Genomic DNA, 15144 nt, shown 5'->3' with positions numbered 1-15144 from the left:
AGAGCCTCTTCTCCCCAGCAGTGGATCCCTCAATCCAAAAAGTCAGGTATAGACAACCTTTGCATTTTAATTTTAACTTAAACATACAAGCGTAATTTTTCCCCCAAAACTATTAAATTTAGAATCAAGGTCTTTTTTTTTTAATGGGTCTGCTGATTGGAATTAGATGTCATCTTGCTCAAAAGGCATTGCCCGCAATTTCTAGTTCCGTAGGGTGAGAACTTAGACAGTAGTGATGTAGTCTGCACAGGATCCTTCTAGCTTGCTCCCTTTTTCCTCCCTCAGTTGTTACCAAAACCAAAGTGGGCTCCCTCCTGGCGAGTTAGATCAGCGCCTCCACCAGAAGGAGTTGTCTCACAAAGTAAGGTATGTTTGCTGCAAATAGGAGACCATGAGGAATTATTTCCAGAGTCAGGGCTCCCTGAACAAAGGGAAGCAGGGACATTTATTTCAGACGGGGAATGAATATTCAAATGGGAGAGGTGGGCATTCGCTTGCGCAGGCTTAGTTGGAAAACACACTTCCACAAACACTGCAGGTTGCGGCAACAAGACCTAAGTTCCTCCTGGGGACATCTCTGCATTAACAATAAGGCAGAGGTCACAGGCATGGCTCGCTCTCATGGCAAGGGTTGGTCTGGTTCAGGGTGGTTGGTGATTACATCTCCTTAACATAACAAAAGGGAAAAAACAATTTGGAAAAACAGTTAAATGCCTCCAAACCCACCCTTGAGTTCCTCGGGGCAACCAGGCAGTGACACAATCTTTTATGGTTGTCTTGCCCACTCATCACTTGAAAGAATTCCAAAGCATTCAGCCTGTTTTTTTCATAGAAAACAGCTGTCTTTCATTTCAAACTCATGTCTGATTAGTTTGTACTATACTTAGTTCAATTACCAAAATTAGACTGACAAACCCAGTTGACTGTTGGTCTTGGTAGAACCCAACAGTTAGCAACAGAAGTGTGCCAACACGGTCGAGATGGACCTCCTGGCTACCGGCATTTAGTGTGCTCTGAGCATCAGGTAGTATGTTTTGCAGCAGAAGCAGAGGACCCTGGCTAATCCAGCGATCCAGTTTATGACTGTTAACAGAGCTTCCTTTTCACTTGCTGTGTAGGTTTAGCCATTTTTAACAGGTTATCAATTTGTACACGCTCTTGATTGCAGGAAAACATCAAACAGCCCTCATCAGCTTAGAAAACTTTTAAACCTGGAAGGGACTCTAGAGATGATTGAACTAATTTTAAACTTGAGGAAATAGCAGATATGTCATACGATGTGCCCCAGGACAACTGATCAGAGAATCCTGTGAATTAGATATTAGAATCATTGAGGCTCAGAAAGACCAAGTGACCTTCTGAAACCTTGCAGCTAATAAGTGTGGACTGAGGACTTGGAACCCAATCCTCTCACCTGAAATCCTGTGCTCGTTCCACTGTACGTCGGCTCTAGGAGTTTGTGGCCTTCTTGGAAAGATAAGCACATAAAAGATAACTGAAATCCACTGTGATATGTGCTGTGACAGACATCGGGAGAGAGCATGGGGAAGCACATGAGAGAGGCAACAACAAGTAGGACTTTCCAGAGAAAGCGACTTGGCTGTGAGTCCCAACAGGTGTTCACCAGGTGAGGAAGGTGAGGAAGAGCATTTCAAGCGAGAAGGAGCAACGTGAGCAAAGGCAAGGGAGTGAATCAGGGTGGTGCGAACCTCTAGAAGTGGGAGAGTTGGGAGATGATGTTGGAGAAATCTGCAAGGTTTAGGGTGTGGAAAATCTTGTCTCCACGTTAAAGGGCTCGGCAGGGGAGCTGCTGTAGGATTTCCAGCACTACGGGTAGATTTGCATTTTAGATACAACACTCTCATGGCTGAATAGAGGATGGAATTGGTTGAGGGGAGACTGGAGAGTCTCCTGTGTTAGCTAAGAGAGGGATAGTAGAAATGGAGAGAAAGGGTTGCATTTGAGATTTCAGAGGTAAATCTGAAACCGGCAAACAGCCATTGATGATTAAGCATCTAGGTACTGTTTTTTTTCCTTTCTGCAATTACTGATTATAGCTTTTAGCTGTTTACCCCACCCATCGTTAACTGTGCTGCTTAGGCACTATGCTATCTGACTCCCACTAGGCTCCTATAGATAACATCTCCCTGGAGCCTGGGGCCCCATGGTAATGGGTGTGTGAGCTGTTTTTCAGGAATTAGAACTCCTTGTCCACTTCAGGACAGTTGAGACCACCAACCCAACTGGGCCCGTGGAGATGTCTGATAGGCGACCTTTTGAGGTCAAGAGGCTAAAAACTCCACCCTCAGATCACGCCCATGCTGCCATTTTGTGAACATGGGTTCAATGAAGAGGCGTGGAGTCTGACTACACTTGGGCAGATCATCAATTACCTCACCCCTCCTCACCTCCAATCACCTCTCTCCACATTTCAGACCACCTTGTCCCACTATCCCATAAATATCCCTGAGTCCCTATTTTCGGGGAAGCAAATTTGAGGCTCATGCTCTCGCTTCCTCACATGGCTGCCTTGTGATTAAACTCTCTCTCTGCTGCAATCTCGTCGTCTGGGTGTTTGGCTTTCTGGGTGGCGGGCAAAAATGAACCTGGTTTGGTAACAATCCCCAGGGGGCTCAGTGCTTGATTGGGTATGGGAGATGAGGACAGGGGACAGTCAAAGGCATTCACCAGTTTATGGCTATACCATAGGCCAGTGCAACTGGGTGGATGATGCTGTTGCCATTCCAACATAGGAAGCACAGGTTGAGAGGTGAAATGGGAGCCATGATGAGCTAATTTTGGGCATGTTGAGTTGGAGTCTCTTATCTGAGTGAAGACATTCAGCAGACAGTGGAATGTATGAGTCTGGTGCTTAGTAGCTAGAAGACTGAGCTGGAGAAACACATTTGGGAGTCCTCAGCATACACTTGGTGGTTCAGCTCTGTAGAATGGTTAAAAGAGCCAAGAAGAATATAAGACAAGAAGATGGCAGGAGATAGAACTTGGGAGAATGCCTGTATTTAAGGGGTGGGCAGAGGAAAGAGTTGTAGCAAAAGATGAAGAATGGCTCCCGAGGTAGGCTGAGAATCCATAAGATCATGGAAGCCAAGAAAGGAGAAGGCTATCAGATTGAGAACAGACCATTGCGTTTAGCAATGCAGAGGTTACAAAGAACCTTCAGTTTTGGTGGAGTCGTAGGCACTAAAGCCTGTGTAAGAGAGAACGATGAATTTGTTTCCTCTACCCAAGGGTGGGGTCTGCACAGGCCCAGCTCCTTGAATTGGCACAGAGTGAGCTTATGCAGTACTGGAGGCAGATGACAGAGCACGCTGCTTGCCGTCTGCAGACAGGTCCCTCAGAGCAGAGTAGCCCATGGTCTCAGTGGAGAAGGGTGGAGGGAAGGCTCGCCCCACAACCACCACGGCCCCAAACACACGCACATAACCTCTTTTATTGTTTTCTTTAAGGCAGAAATTGAAGGCTCATGGAGACAACCAATTGCAACCTTTTACTTTGTTTGGGACAGTGTAGACAGCTTTCTTCATCCCTAATCTGTTTATAGATATACATTTATTGAAAGAATGAGCAAACAAGCTTAATTTCTCAAACTGAAGGACTTCTGACAGAGAAACTTTAGACATAGTATACTTAAACAAAAGACACTTGCAACAAAGACCCTTTAGATACTGTATACTCCTTCCTCCTCATGACACAGTGCAGCCTGTCTTCTGGATGGAGAATATAGGCTCTGATTGTCTCTTCTTAACCCGAGTACAGTGGGGAAGCTCATTGTTGGGCAGTGTCCACAGAGTCTGGACTGATTCAGGGGAACTTCCTGAGTGTCTCCACCAATACCTGAGATTTTCCTCGTTACCTGGTGACAACCACCTGAGTTGCAGCTGTGAGCCATGGAGGAAATAAACACAGGGCTGGCACTGGAAAAATCTACCTATTGGTGACAGCAAATATTATGTGAAACAAGAGGAACAGATTTAAATTTAATACAATAAAGATTTGAAAAGGGGCCGGACCGGTGGCACAGTGGTTAAGTGTGCATGTTCCACTTCGGTGGCCCAGGGTTCGCCAGTTGGGATCCCGGGTGCAGACATGGCACTGCTTGGCAAGCCATGCTTTGGTAGGTGTCCCACATATAAAGTAGAGGAAGATGGGCACGCATGTTAGCTCAGGGCCAGGCTTCCTTAGCAAAAAGAGGGGGATTGGCAGCAGATGTTAGCTCAGGGCTAATCTTCCTAAAAAAAAAAAATTAGAAAAAATTGTACATCAGAAGGCTATAGCCACGAGCCACATAATGACATTTCAGTCAACGACGGACCACATGTATGACGGTGGTCCTATAAGATTTGTACCACATAGCCTAGTTGTATAGCAGGCCACACCAGCTAGGTTTGAGTATGTAAGTACACTCTATGATGTTTACACAATGACAAAATCACCTGACAACACATTTCCCAGAATGTCTCCCCATTGTTAAGTGATGCATGACCGGACTTAAAAGGACTGTCTTTGGATAAAATGTCTTGCTTTCTCTTTCCAGAGGAAATAATGAATATACCACTTTATTTTTAACTTTAAGTACTGAAAAAAAGGAGGAAAACTTACCATTTAAAATCTGAGAAGAGATTTTCAAGGGAATAGTGGGACCTTTTCCCTATTCCCGCCCCTAGTTCATACTCCGTTGGAAATAAGGTGGGTGTGACTCAGTCCAGAATTACAAAATGCAAGAGGTCACTGAAGGTTCCTTCCTAGCAGTATTTTAATGGAAAATTTCCCAAGGCACCAATGCAACAGGGAGAATAGTATTCTTTTTTTCCCTTTCTAGAAGTTATGGTCCTTGGATTCTGGGGATCTGGATTTGAATCCCAGTTCTGCTATTTTCTGGGCTTACAGACATAACCTTTCTTTTTTTTGAGGAAGATCAGCCCTGAGCTAACATCTGCTGCCAATCCTCCTCTTTTTGCTGAGGAAGACTGGCCCTGAGCTAACATCCATGCCCATCTTCCTCTACTTTATATGTGGGACGCCTACCACAGCATAGCTTGCCAAGTGGTGCCTTGTCGGCACCCACGATCCGAACCTGCAAACCCTGGGCCGCCGAAGCAGAACGTGCAACCTTAACCGCTGTGCCACCGGGCCGGCCCCCTGACATAACCTTTCTGAGTCTCAATTTTCTTGCCAGCCAAAAGGGGCTATAGGGTTATTCTGAAGATATAATGGGATGATGTAAGCCGAACAACCAGCAGAGTGAGTGCACAGTTAAATGTTAGGTCCCTTCCCCATCCAGAAGGAAGACGTGAAGTGGAAGGAGGCTCAGTGACTTCTCTCTGATTTGGATGAACCCATCCTGGTCTTTGCTCTTTCTTGGGGTGGGAGGACCGGCCAGGCTGGAGAGTGCTGCCCAGCGGGTACCCACCTTGAGGGAGGATGGGTGGACTGGGCTTGGGCCCAGGGCAAGGATATCCTTTCCTGGCAGCTCCTCTGCTTGGTACCAGAAAGAATCAGATTGTGTCCAAGAAAGTCCTGAGGTCAAGGCTATAGGTACAGGCCCAGAATGGGTCATGAGGGCAAAGGGGCCTGAGGAACCAAGGTGTGTGGCCAAGAGAGAGTCTAGGGAGCGGGAGCCTGAAATAGTGTGTGTTGAGGACACCAGCAGCCAGTCTGTGTGACAATCTCAATCCTGAGGCAAGTCAGAGGCTCTTAAAGGGCCTCGGGCAGAACAGACAGTCTGTGGGATCTGGTTATTGGGGTCCAGAGGATCTCTGAGAATGAGTTCCTGCTCAGTTAGCACCTGAAACATTCTGGTTCTATTTTTCTTCGCTTTACCTTATAAAGCCAGTTAAGACCAGTGCTACATGGCCATCCTGAGTGGGGGTGGGGGTAATTCACGAGTGCATTCTGCTGAGCTAGATTGGGGCAACTGGGAACACCATAAGGAGTCATGAGTGCAATTCAGAAAGAAGAAAAATTGCCACAGATTGCTAAGCAGAGACAAAAGCTGAAAGTCCTTATCAGATTTCCAGACATAGCTGCGGGCAATGTGAGACCCAGCCATGACTCTGACGCAGAGCTACACTGCAAGAGAAGCCCCAGCTGATACTCAGAAGGACAATCTGGTGTGAGGGAAGAGGCAGCCTAAGGCAGCAGCCAAGGGCGCGGGCTTGGGGACGAGGCCCCCTGGGGATTGTTGCTGGAGCAAGTTACGTATCGTCATTTAGTTTTCTCATCTTTAAAAGTCATCGAACATGCACTAAAAATTTTCTAGAAGGATGCACGTTTTAGAAGACTGCACAGATGGGGACTGAGATGGGAGACACTTCACTTTGTATCTTTATATATTTTCATTTTCGAACCATGTGGATGTGTGTACTATTAAACAGAATAAATGACCAAAAAAAAAAAAAAAAAAGACAAGTGATGATAGCTTATTTGTTACAGGGTTACACAGGCCTGATATGTGGTAATTACTCGCATAAATTGCAGTTACTATTATAGTTAATACAGGGATGCTGGCTGCGTCATCTGTCAGTGTTATTTGCCCTTAAATACCCGGCAGTCTCTTTATCTCATATCCAGATGGATGCCCTACATGTACTGGCCTTACATTGTGTTTATAATCAATGGGATAAATTCAGCCCCTTAAAAACAGTCTTGTAAATGGGTAAAATGAATAAATGAGTACCACTTGCAAATTAGATTGTAAAATGTATTTTTTTTTTTACTTTTAACACATTTTAGAGAATTATATTAAATTATTGACAATGGCATCTGGCATTGTATAATGAACACCTATATACCCTTCACTTGTATTCACCAATTGTTAATGTTTTTGCCATATTTGCATTCTTTCTCTCACACACACACGCACAGACGCATACATACGTACGTATCTTTTTTTCTGAACTATTTGGAAGTTAATTGCACATCTGACACTTTTATCTCTAAATCTGTCAGCATGTGTCTTCTGAGTACAGGACATTCTCCTGCATAACCACAGTACAATGACCAAACCCAGGAAATTCAACCATCACCTAAGATTATCTAATGTACAATCCATATTCAAATGTCCCCAAAGGTCCTAGTAAATGTTCTGTATAGCTGTTTACTTTTTGATCTAGAATCCTACGTAAGATCTTCCATTGCATTTGGTTGCTCCTTTCTAGAACATTTCTGTAGGCTTGTTTTGTTTTTCATGACACTGACATTTTTGAAGAGCATAGATCACGTTCTGTCCTACCCTCCATGCCCAGTGTCCTTCAATTTGTGTCTGTCTGACTCTTTCCTTATAATTAGATTCAGATTAATTAGATCCTGGTTTTGGCAGGAAAACTGCAATAGATAATGTTCCAATGCCGCCTTTTGTAAATGTTTTTTATCCTTCTCTTTTAAATATGTGAAGCCAGGAGTAATTTTTAAAAATTCTAATATTCTTACTCTCAAATATCCAGCAGGTCAATTATTGGTAAGTGACTCTTGTCATCATGTCATGATTGAGGCAGCGGGCTATTTGTACAGATCACTTGATTTAAGGGTGACCTACCTGGTATCTTCTCATTCGTTGGTCCATGGAATCCTACAGTGAGTTTCTGTTCTATGTCTTGAAAAGAAGCATGCTTCTGGTTATTCATGGTATATATATGACCTCTTGATAACTTTTGATCTTTGCAGCCTTCTGAGAGAAACAGCACATCCAGGGCAGGAGATGTTGGCCTCAAGGCATGAGCCAGCAATATTCCGAGGGTTCTAGGAATGGCGCCTCGCAGTGTGAGCACTAGGTGAAATTGACCTACCACAGCTCTCAGAGTTCTCGTGCAGTTCTGATACAGCTCTGCAATGTGCACGAACGAGGATAAGCTTCAGAGGGCTAAAATCATGGTCTTGGCACCTCAAACAGTCTCAGATAAATCAAAATGGGATTCCGGAAAAGGGAAAAAGGTCTTGAGACCCATGATTTCCATTTCTGCTAAGGAAAAGACTCGATGGAAGACACAAAATAATGATGAAATAGGAAATAGCCCAGAAAAAGAAGCATCAAAGAAAGATTATTCCTCTAAGATTTTATCCTTGGGTAAAATGGATGGTGTAGTAAAGCTTTCATAGCAAAGGATTTTGTCAGCTAAAAGCACGAGGGAAAAGGCCAAACCACTGTGATTTACCAGCATCCCCTGCAAGGGCCTCTTTGCACAAATGATCCCTGGGAATCTGTATCTGAACTCATCTCAGAAAGATGGCTTTTTCATAGCCTCGATTACAGTTCAGTTCCTCAGAAGTGTTTCTTTGCAGAGAAGATCTCAGTTTGAAGCAAAATTGTTGAAGACCTCAAACGATACTAATAAAGAATAAAAATGATCATGGCTCTTTTGTGTCTAATTTTTTTCTGCTTGTCTTTATTTAGAACTCTTTGATGGGATATTTTCTTTTAAGACTCTTAGGAGTGATGGTAATCAATCTCTGAGGATTTGATTATTTTTAGCCCCTTAAAATATTTTAATAGATTTTAGCCAAAAAGAGCAATTTTTAAGTGATTCACATTTTTATCGTAAGTAGAAGAGCGTTGATCTCACAGGGTTCCAAAGCTGAAAATATACTGAAACAATGTTATTAAAGTTCTAATTGTGTTACTGTTATGTTGCTATAGTTTCTCTCTTTTGAATTCATGAATTAATTTTCTATGTAAACAAAATTTACAGTTGCTCTTGCCAAACCTTTTTTATGAAACATAAACGAGAAAAGATATGAATTGGAATAAACTAAAACCATAAAGTAAGTTTAAAGTACCAGAGTCCATGGATTTGATATCGTATCTGTTGCAAACATTTTAATTGTCTCTCATGTTATCAGTGATTTGTAAGCTACTGCCCCATTAACTGTTGAGGGTTACTTATTGGCTACCTTCTTTCTTGCCACCCCACTAAATCCCACCTACTGTGTTAGAAAGCCAAATGGAAACGGGCTCAGCTGTGTGACCTTGCAAAAGTTATCTTACTTCTCTTAGCCTCAGTTTTGTTGTTTATAAAATGGGAGAAATTATGGTGCCTACTTTTCAGGATTACTGAGAGCACTGCAAGAGTGAACGCACACAGCAAACCTTCAGTAAATAGTAGTTATTATTATCTGTCACGGTCTAACCACCTTTACCCATGAAGCATCTCCTCACCCCTCCAGCCCACAATTTAAGCATACACTAGTGCTTTGGGTTGTTTTAAATCGTGCCCCACCTAGTTCACATATGGCACAATGGTCTCCCAGGCAGAGTGCCAACCTTGAGAATTAGTCCCGGTCCTCCACCCAGCGCCCTGCTCAACGGTGACCAACAGGTTGGGGAGTCCCCGCAGTTTAGTGATTCTCAGGCGGGTTCTGGGTGGGTCGCATCAGTCTGTCCTGCAGGATCCGAGTCTGACTCACTCCACACAGAAATGTCTCATGGTGGTGGGGATTCCTGTTTTGTATTCGGCTTTGGTGGAACCACAAGGCACAGAACAGGCGCAGCCTGACAGGTCTGAGAGAAGGCAGATGCACCGCGCCCGTGAGCGTGGGCAGGAGCAAGAGCTGGGTGGCGGTGTCTCGAGGCCTCCCCTGCGAGGCAGAAATCTCTGGGGGGGCACTGGCCTTCTAGGCTGAGCAGTGGTGTACCATTCGAACACATCAGCCCACGTATGGGGCCTCGGCTCCGCTGCCTCCTCACGGGCATCCCCAGAAGGATCCAAACTGGGGATCCGGGGACGTCCCAGACCCGCCCCAGAGATCCAGGGGAGATCCAGAGGTCACCTTCTGAAGCCGGGGCCAGAGGCACCCTGTCAGTGCGGCCAGAGTCCTGGGGGACGGCCCCAGACCACGGGAGGAAGGTGCTGCGGACCTCGGCGGCCGGCGCCGGGACCACGTCTAGTGGCCTAGGGCCGACAATGAGTCATCCCATTCCACGTGGCTTCGGCCTAACCCGGCTTCTGCCCCACCGCACGGCCACCTCAGCGAGCAGCAGGGCGGGGAAGCGACCGCAGCAGGCCCCGCCCATGCCCCGCCCCCAGCCGGGCCGGACTAGGCCCCGCCCCGCTCAGGCCACAGCCCCACTCAGGCCCCGCCCCACTCAGGCCCCGCCCCACTCAGGCCCCGCCCCGCGGCGGCCGAAGGGGCGGGCCGCGCCGCCACGTGTTCCGACGCAGCGGGCCGCCCGCCGGCGGGGCTGAGCGCGGGCAGAGCTCTTGCCGGGTGGCCGCGCTCGCAGTGGGGCGGCGGCGAGCATGGCTACGGCGGCGGTGGCTGTGGCCCGTGGGGCCGGGGCGAGGGGGGCGGCGGCAACCCTGCGGGGCGGCTGCGGGACTGCGGCTCGGGGTCGGCCGCGCGCGGGCCCCTCCCGGCCCCTCTGCACTGCACCTGGGACCGCCCCGGACAGGAAGCGCTACCTGTGGGAGCGCTACCAGGAGGCGAAGAGGAGCACGGACGGTGAGTGCGGCGGCGCCCCGAGCCCCGGTACCTGGGGGGGGTCCTCCCCGCCGGGCTGCGGCGCCGGGTCCCCTCCCACGCAGTAACCCTCCAGCCCGTGCCGGTCCCCCCCAATGGTGACCCTCGGTCGCCCTCACCCCCAACCGCGGGCGACATCGCCTCTGCAGTGCGATTGCGGGAAACGCGGAAAAATGCGCCTCCAGAAACTTTGCAATGCTTGCCTTTCTCTTGGGAAAACTGCTTTATAAATTTTTGGGATTTTGTAGCCAGTAATCTGTATTGGAAGGGCCTTGGGCTCTCCCGGGGGGTCCACAGACATCTCTTGGGAGGCGGTCACCCTCACGCACCGTTGGGTATTGTTATTAACAAACAGTGATAATGCTAACAGCCGGAGTCCGGCAGGCGGCGGGTTACCCGGGAGCCGGGCTACCGGGCAGGTGGCAGTGTCCAGAGGCTGATCTATTTTCTTTCTTTCTTTTTTTTTTTTTAGGGGATAGGGTAAGATTTGCTGTGTTTGAAATAGGAGGGGGTCTAGGATGGGAGTTGTGGGCTGTCTACTAACCTCAGTGAGGAGGGGGTCCAGGAGTGACTCCTTTATGGCCCGCTGAACATAAAATCTGCTTGGGTCGGTTGTTACTGAGGGAAACGGAGAGACCAAAAGAGAACCGAGTAAATACTACTGCCAGGCACCTAGATTGTCTTCCTGCGTTCTTCCCATACCTACCATGGGGGTGCCACATCCACATCCTATAGATGGGAAAGGTGAGACTCAAGTGTTAAGGAAGTTGGCCAAGGTCACACCTTGACCTCGGGTCTGTCTCGGCCCCTAACCCACTGTCCTGTTTGCTGCGCTCGTCTGCCTTCCCGTAACAGCTGACCATTTGGGAACTCGTGTAAAGGGCCAGTGATAATCCATGGGCCCACATCTTTTAGGGAAGATTTAGAACCCCAATTTGTATACTGATTTTTTGGTCGGGGGAGAGGTTGAGGTGGCACATAGAGATGGGGAGAGCATATTTGGTGAGAGAGAACATTTTGTAGGATCACATTTTCCATCTTTTGGCCAGAAGTCACTTTAATGAAAGAAAACAAGAAGCTTATTTTCACCAATTGGAATAATTTTCTGAGGGAACTCCAAGTGGCTTGCAGTGCAGGCTTCTGTGAAATAGGACTTTTTTTCTTGGTTTTCCTTTGCTCCGAGTTCATTTTGCATCAGTTTTTGAAGTGGTTGTGTGGTGTGTTGGAAAGAAGACTGCCTTTGGAGACATCCGAAATGGCAGGATCTTAAATGAAAGAAATATAGATTGTCTAACCCAGCTTTTGGGCAGGCAAGACTTTTTTAATTGAAATTTGAAATTGAGAGACTTGTATACTTACATGCAGTTGTTAAGAATGAATACAGGGAGATCCTTTACCTAGTTTCTCCCAGTGGTAACATTTTGCAAAACAATAGCACAGTATCACAGCCAGGGTGTTGACATTGCTGCAACCCACAGAGCGCATTCACGGCTCTCTAGTTGTACTTGTATGTGTGTGTGTGTTTTGTTCTGTACAGTTTTATCACATGTACGTTCATGTATCCAGCACCACAGTCAAGATACAGGACAGTTCAGCCCAAGGATCCCTCATTTTGTCTTCGAAACCACATCCACCTCCCTCCTGATGCCCCGTGAAACCCTGGGGCATTATCTGTTCTCCATTTCTACAATTTTGTCATTTCAAAAATGTTACATGGTTGGAATCATACAGTATGTAATCTTTTGGAATTGGCTTTTTTCTCACTGAGCGTAATTCCCTGGAGAGTCATCTACGTTGTCACGTGCATTGTGTCAGTAGCGCACTCCTTTTTATTGCTGAGTAGCATTTCCTGGTATGGATGTGCCATTGTTTAACCACAGCGAGCTGTTTAACCACAGTTCACTCGTTAAGGGACACCTGGGTTGCTTCCGGTTTTTGGCTGTTACAAGTAAGGCTGTGTACAGGTTTTTGGGTGAGCATATGTTGTCATTTCTCTCAATGCCATGCCATTGCTTGGTTGAAGGATAATGTCATATTTTATGAGAAACTGCTGGCAAAAATATTTGTCATTCTTATTTTATGGACAAGATTTGCCGCTTGCAGGCTGTGAGACCCTGGGGAGGTCGCGAAGCTTCAGTTTCCCCATCTGTAGAATGGGGATCCTGGTAGTACCAACATCTTAGGATCGTGACCAGGAATGAGTGAGTCCATCCGTGGCAGGTGTTCAGAACAGTGCCTGGCGAATGAGACAGCTGAGGCGTTGGGTGCTGAAGATCAGCCTCAGCCAGAGTTTGGACTTTGGTGGGTGGTGATCCCAGCGGGATTTGGGAATATGACAGCTTGAGGGGGATTTTGAGGTTTATTAGCTCTGTGACCTTGGTGGCAAGTTACTGTCTTCCCTGACCTCAGTTTTCTCAGTTGTAGTACGGGGATAACATGTGAGGATTTTTAGGGTGGGTTTGGCGCCCAGCAGATGCTCAGTAGAGAGTAGCTATTGTTAGTGGTTATTAAATAACTCAATCTTAGACACTTGCTTAGTAAGGGGTGGAGGTGGGTTAGTTAGCTCTAGGGTCTAGGTCTCCTTCAGTTTAGGGCGGCACCGTAACTAGCTGGGTGGCCTTGAACAAGCCATCTGATCTCTTTGACTTCGGTTTCACTGTGGAATGAGGCCACTGGACTAAGTAACGTCTAAGATCTTTAGTGGTACAGGTCTGTGAATCAGGTTTCAGCATGCCCCATCCCATCTTCATGCCCCCAGCACATGCACATGTGGTTCCTGTCTCACCCCTGAGAACACAGGGGCTTTGATTTGACTTTTCCTTCTTTGCTCTGTCTGGGGCTGAGCCTCCCTCACCCCCGTTAGCTGAATTCTGTACGAGTCTATGCACCCGGCTTGCGTTAATTCCCCAATCATTTATTGAGTATGTAGCAGTGGGCTTAAAGGCTGTTAAGTCACAGACGGACACATCTGAGAGGGTGGGGCCCACAGTGGCTGAGCACCTGGCTGTGCCAAGCTTGAGACCTGTGTTGCATGGATGGGGAGACTGGTAAACAAATAAGTGACAGTCCAGCTTTGGGGAGATAAACAGCAGGCTCCATGGGCTTGGACCCCGGAGCAGATAACTGCTCAGGGATGCAGGGGATGCGGGAAATGCTTCTGAGGCTGACGCTTGGGCTGTGTCTGTAGGAGAGACGTCAGAAGAAATGCTGATATTCATACAAAAACATATAGTTTCTTTTTTTTTTTCGGTTTACAAGAGGACAACAGAATTTTGTTTTCGTACTTCCTGATTGTTGCTTGCTGGCCATTTGAGCTCTTGTCGTAATCCTAACAATCCTGTCAGGTGTCTTCCCTTTGGAGGGTCTCCCAGAACAAGGCCTGCTCAGGAAAGAGAGGATTTTTACTCTCTGTTTTACCCTTTCTTTTCCACCCTTCTTTTTTTTCCATTTTAATTTTTAAAAAGTTTTTTTTAATAAGTTTCTTTATATTGGTTTTAGATTTACAGAAAAATTGTGTGGTTTCTCTGAACCCTACAAGCAGTTTCCCCTATTATTTGTCTCATGAGACTGTGGTACATTTGTCACAATTCATGAACCAATATTGATACATTGTCAGTGTGTATCAATATTAACCAAAGTCCGTACTTAATTCAGATTTCCTTAGTTTTTAACCTAGTGTCCTTTTCTGCTTCAGGATCCCATCCAGAATAGCACACTTCATTAATATTTATGCATCCTGTATCAAACTGAGCTCTAAGAAAAGGTTCTCTGTATTTTTAGGAAAAGAAATATTAGTTTATAACCTCTAGCAAAAATTTCCCATAGAACTGTGGTTCTCACCCAGATTTTTTTGGTCACAGTTTAGGGAGAGGGGCTGCTGCTGGCATCTAGTGGTGGAGGCCAGAGATGCTGCTAAACATCCTACAATGTGCAGAACAGTCCCCCCACCCTCCGAAGAATAGTCCGGCCCCAAATGGCATTAGTGCCAAGGTTGAGAAACCTTGTCCTAAAAGGGTGAATTCTAAGAAATCATCGTGCGATTATAATGTAAAGGGATGGATATATTTGTGTGTGGTCTGTTATTGCCTGTTATCCTGCATGTTGTGTGCATCTTCTTTGAACTTGATCCCTGACTTTCCCTGAACTCTCGTCAGATCATTAGCCTGCTCTGTTAGGTACAGAATGGAAGTACCGGAGTCCTCTAAGGAGACTTGCTCCAGCCATGCCTTTGACGAGCCTAGTGGATTTCCCCCTACTTTAGAAGTCAGCTCAGAGCCTGGTCTAGTTAGAATGTTTGGCTGGGGCTATGAAGTGTATTAAGTTGTAGAAAGAGCTATGGGGATTGGTGTGAAGTGTTAGAAGCTTTTACAGGGTGTTGAAGGATTTATTCAAAGTTCTCAGTTGAGAGCATTTAATATTCAATCAGAAATTCTGTATTTAGTAAGGATTGTGCATAGTGCAATGAGGTAAGCTTAGTGTGTGTGGAATCAGCATAAAATGCACACCCCTCCCTCAGGGAACTGCGCTGTGTTAAGAAGATGCCTGTGAGATAATTTTTTATATTAGGCCGGTGTTTCTCAGACTGTGTTGCACCATCTTCTGAGAGATGTTAAAGAAATGTGGAAAGCATGTGTTACAGAAGCTTCTTTACATGTGGGCTTATCAGAGCCT

At 46.4% G+C, this 15144-nt stretch overlaps 1 protein-coding gene across 2 annotated transcripts in view; it reads left to right on the top strand.

Moving 5' to 3' along the window:
* NT5DC3 (5'-nucleotidase domain containing 3) overlaps positions 1-15144 on the top strand; it is a 93107-nt gene that overhangs the window by 20003 nt on the left and 57960 nt on the right. Inside the window, exon 1 of one of the 2 annotated variants that reach the window (XM_070600746.1) lies at positions 10156-10455. The exons of the other annotated variant lie outside the window; for it this stretch is intronic. Within the exon in view, the coding sequence (XP_070456847.1) occupies positions 10254-10455 (202 nt within the window). The 5' untranslated portion in view covers positions 10156-10253. Of the gene's footprint in view, positions 1-10155; positions 10456-15144 lie in introns of those variants that run through there. 2 annotated transcript variants of the gene reach the window in all.

The sequence above is a fragment of the Equus przewalskii genome, chromosome 29, assembly GCF_037783145.1.
Source record: "Equus przewalskii isolate Varuska chromosome 29, EquPr2, whole genome shotgun sequence".
Classification (NCBI taxonomy): Eukaryota; Metazoa; Chordata; class Mammalia; order Perissodactyla; family Equidae; genus Equus; species Equus przewalskii.
This window is presented reverse-complemented; position numbering and strand designations above follow the sequence as displayed.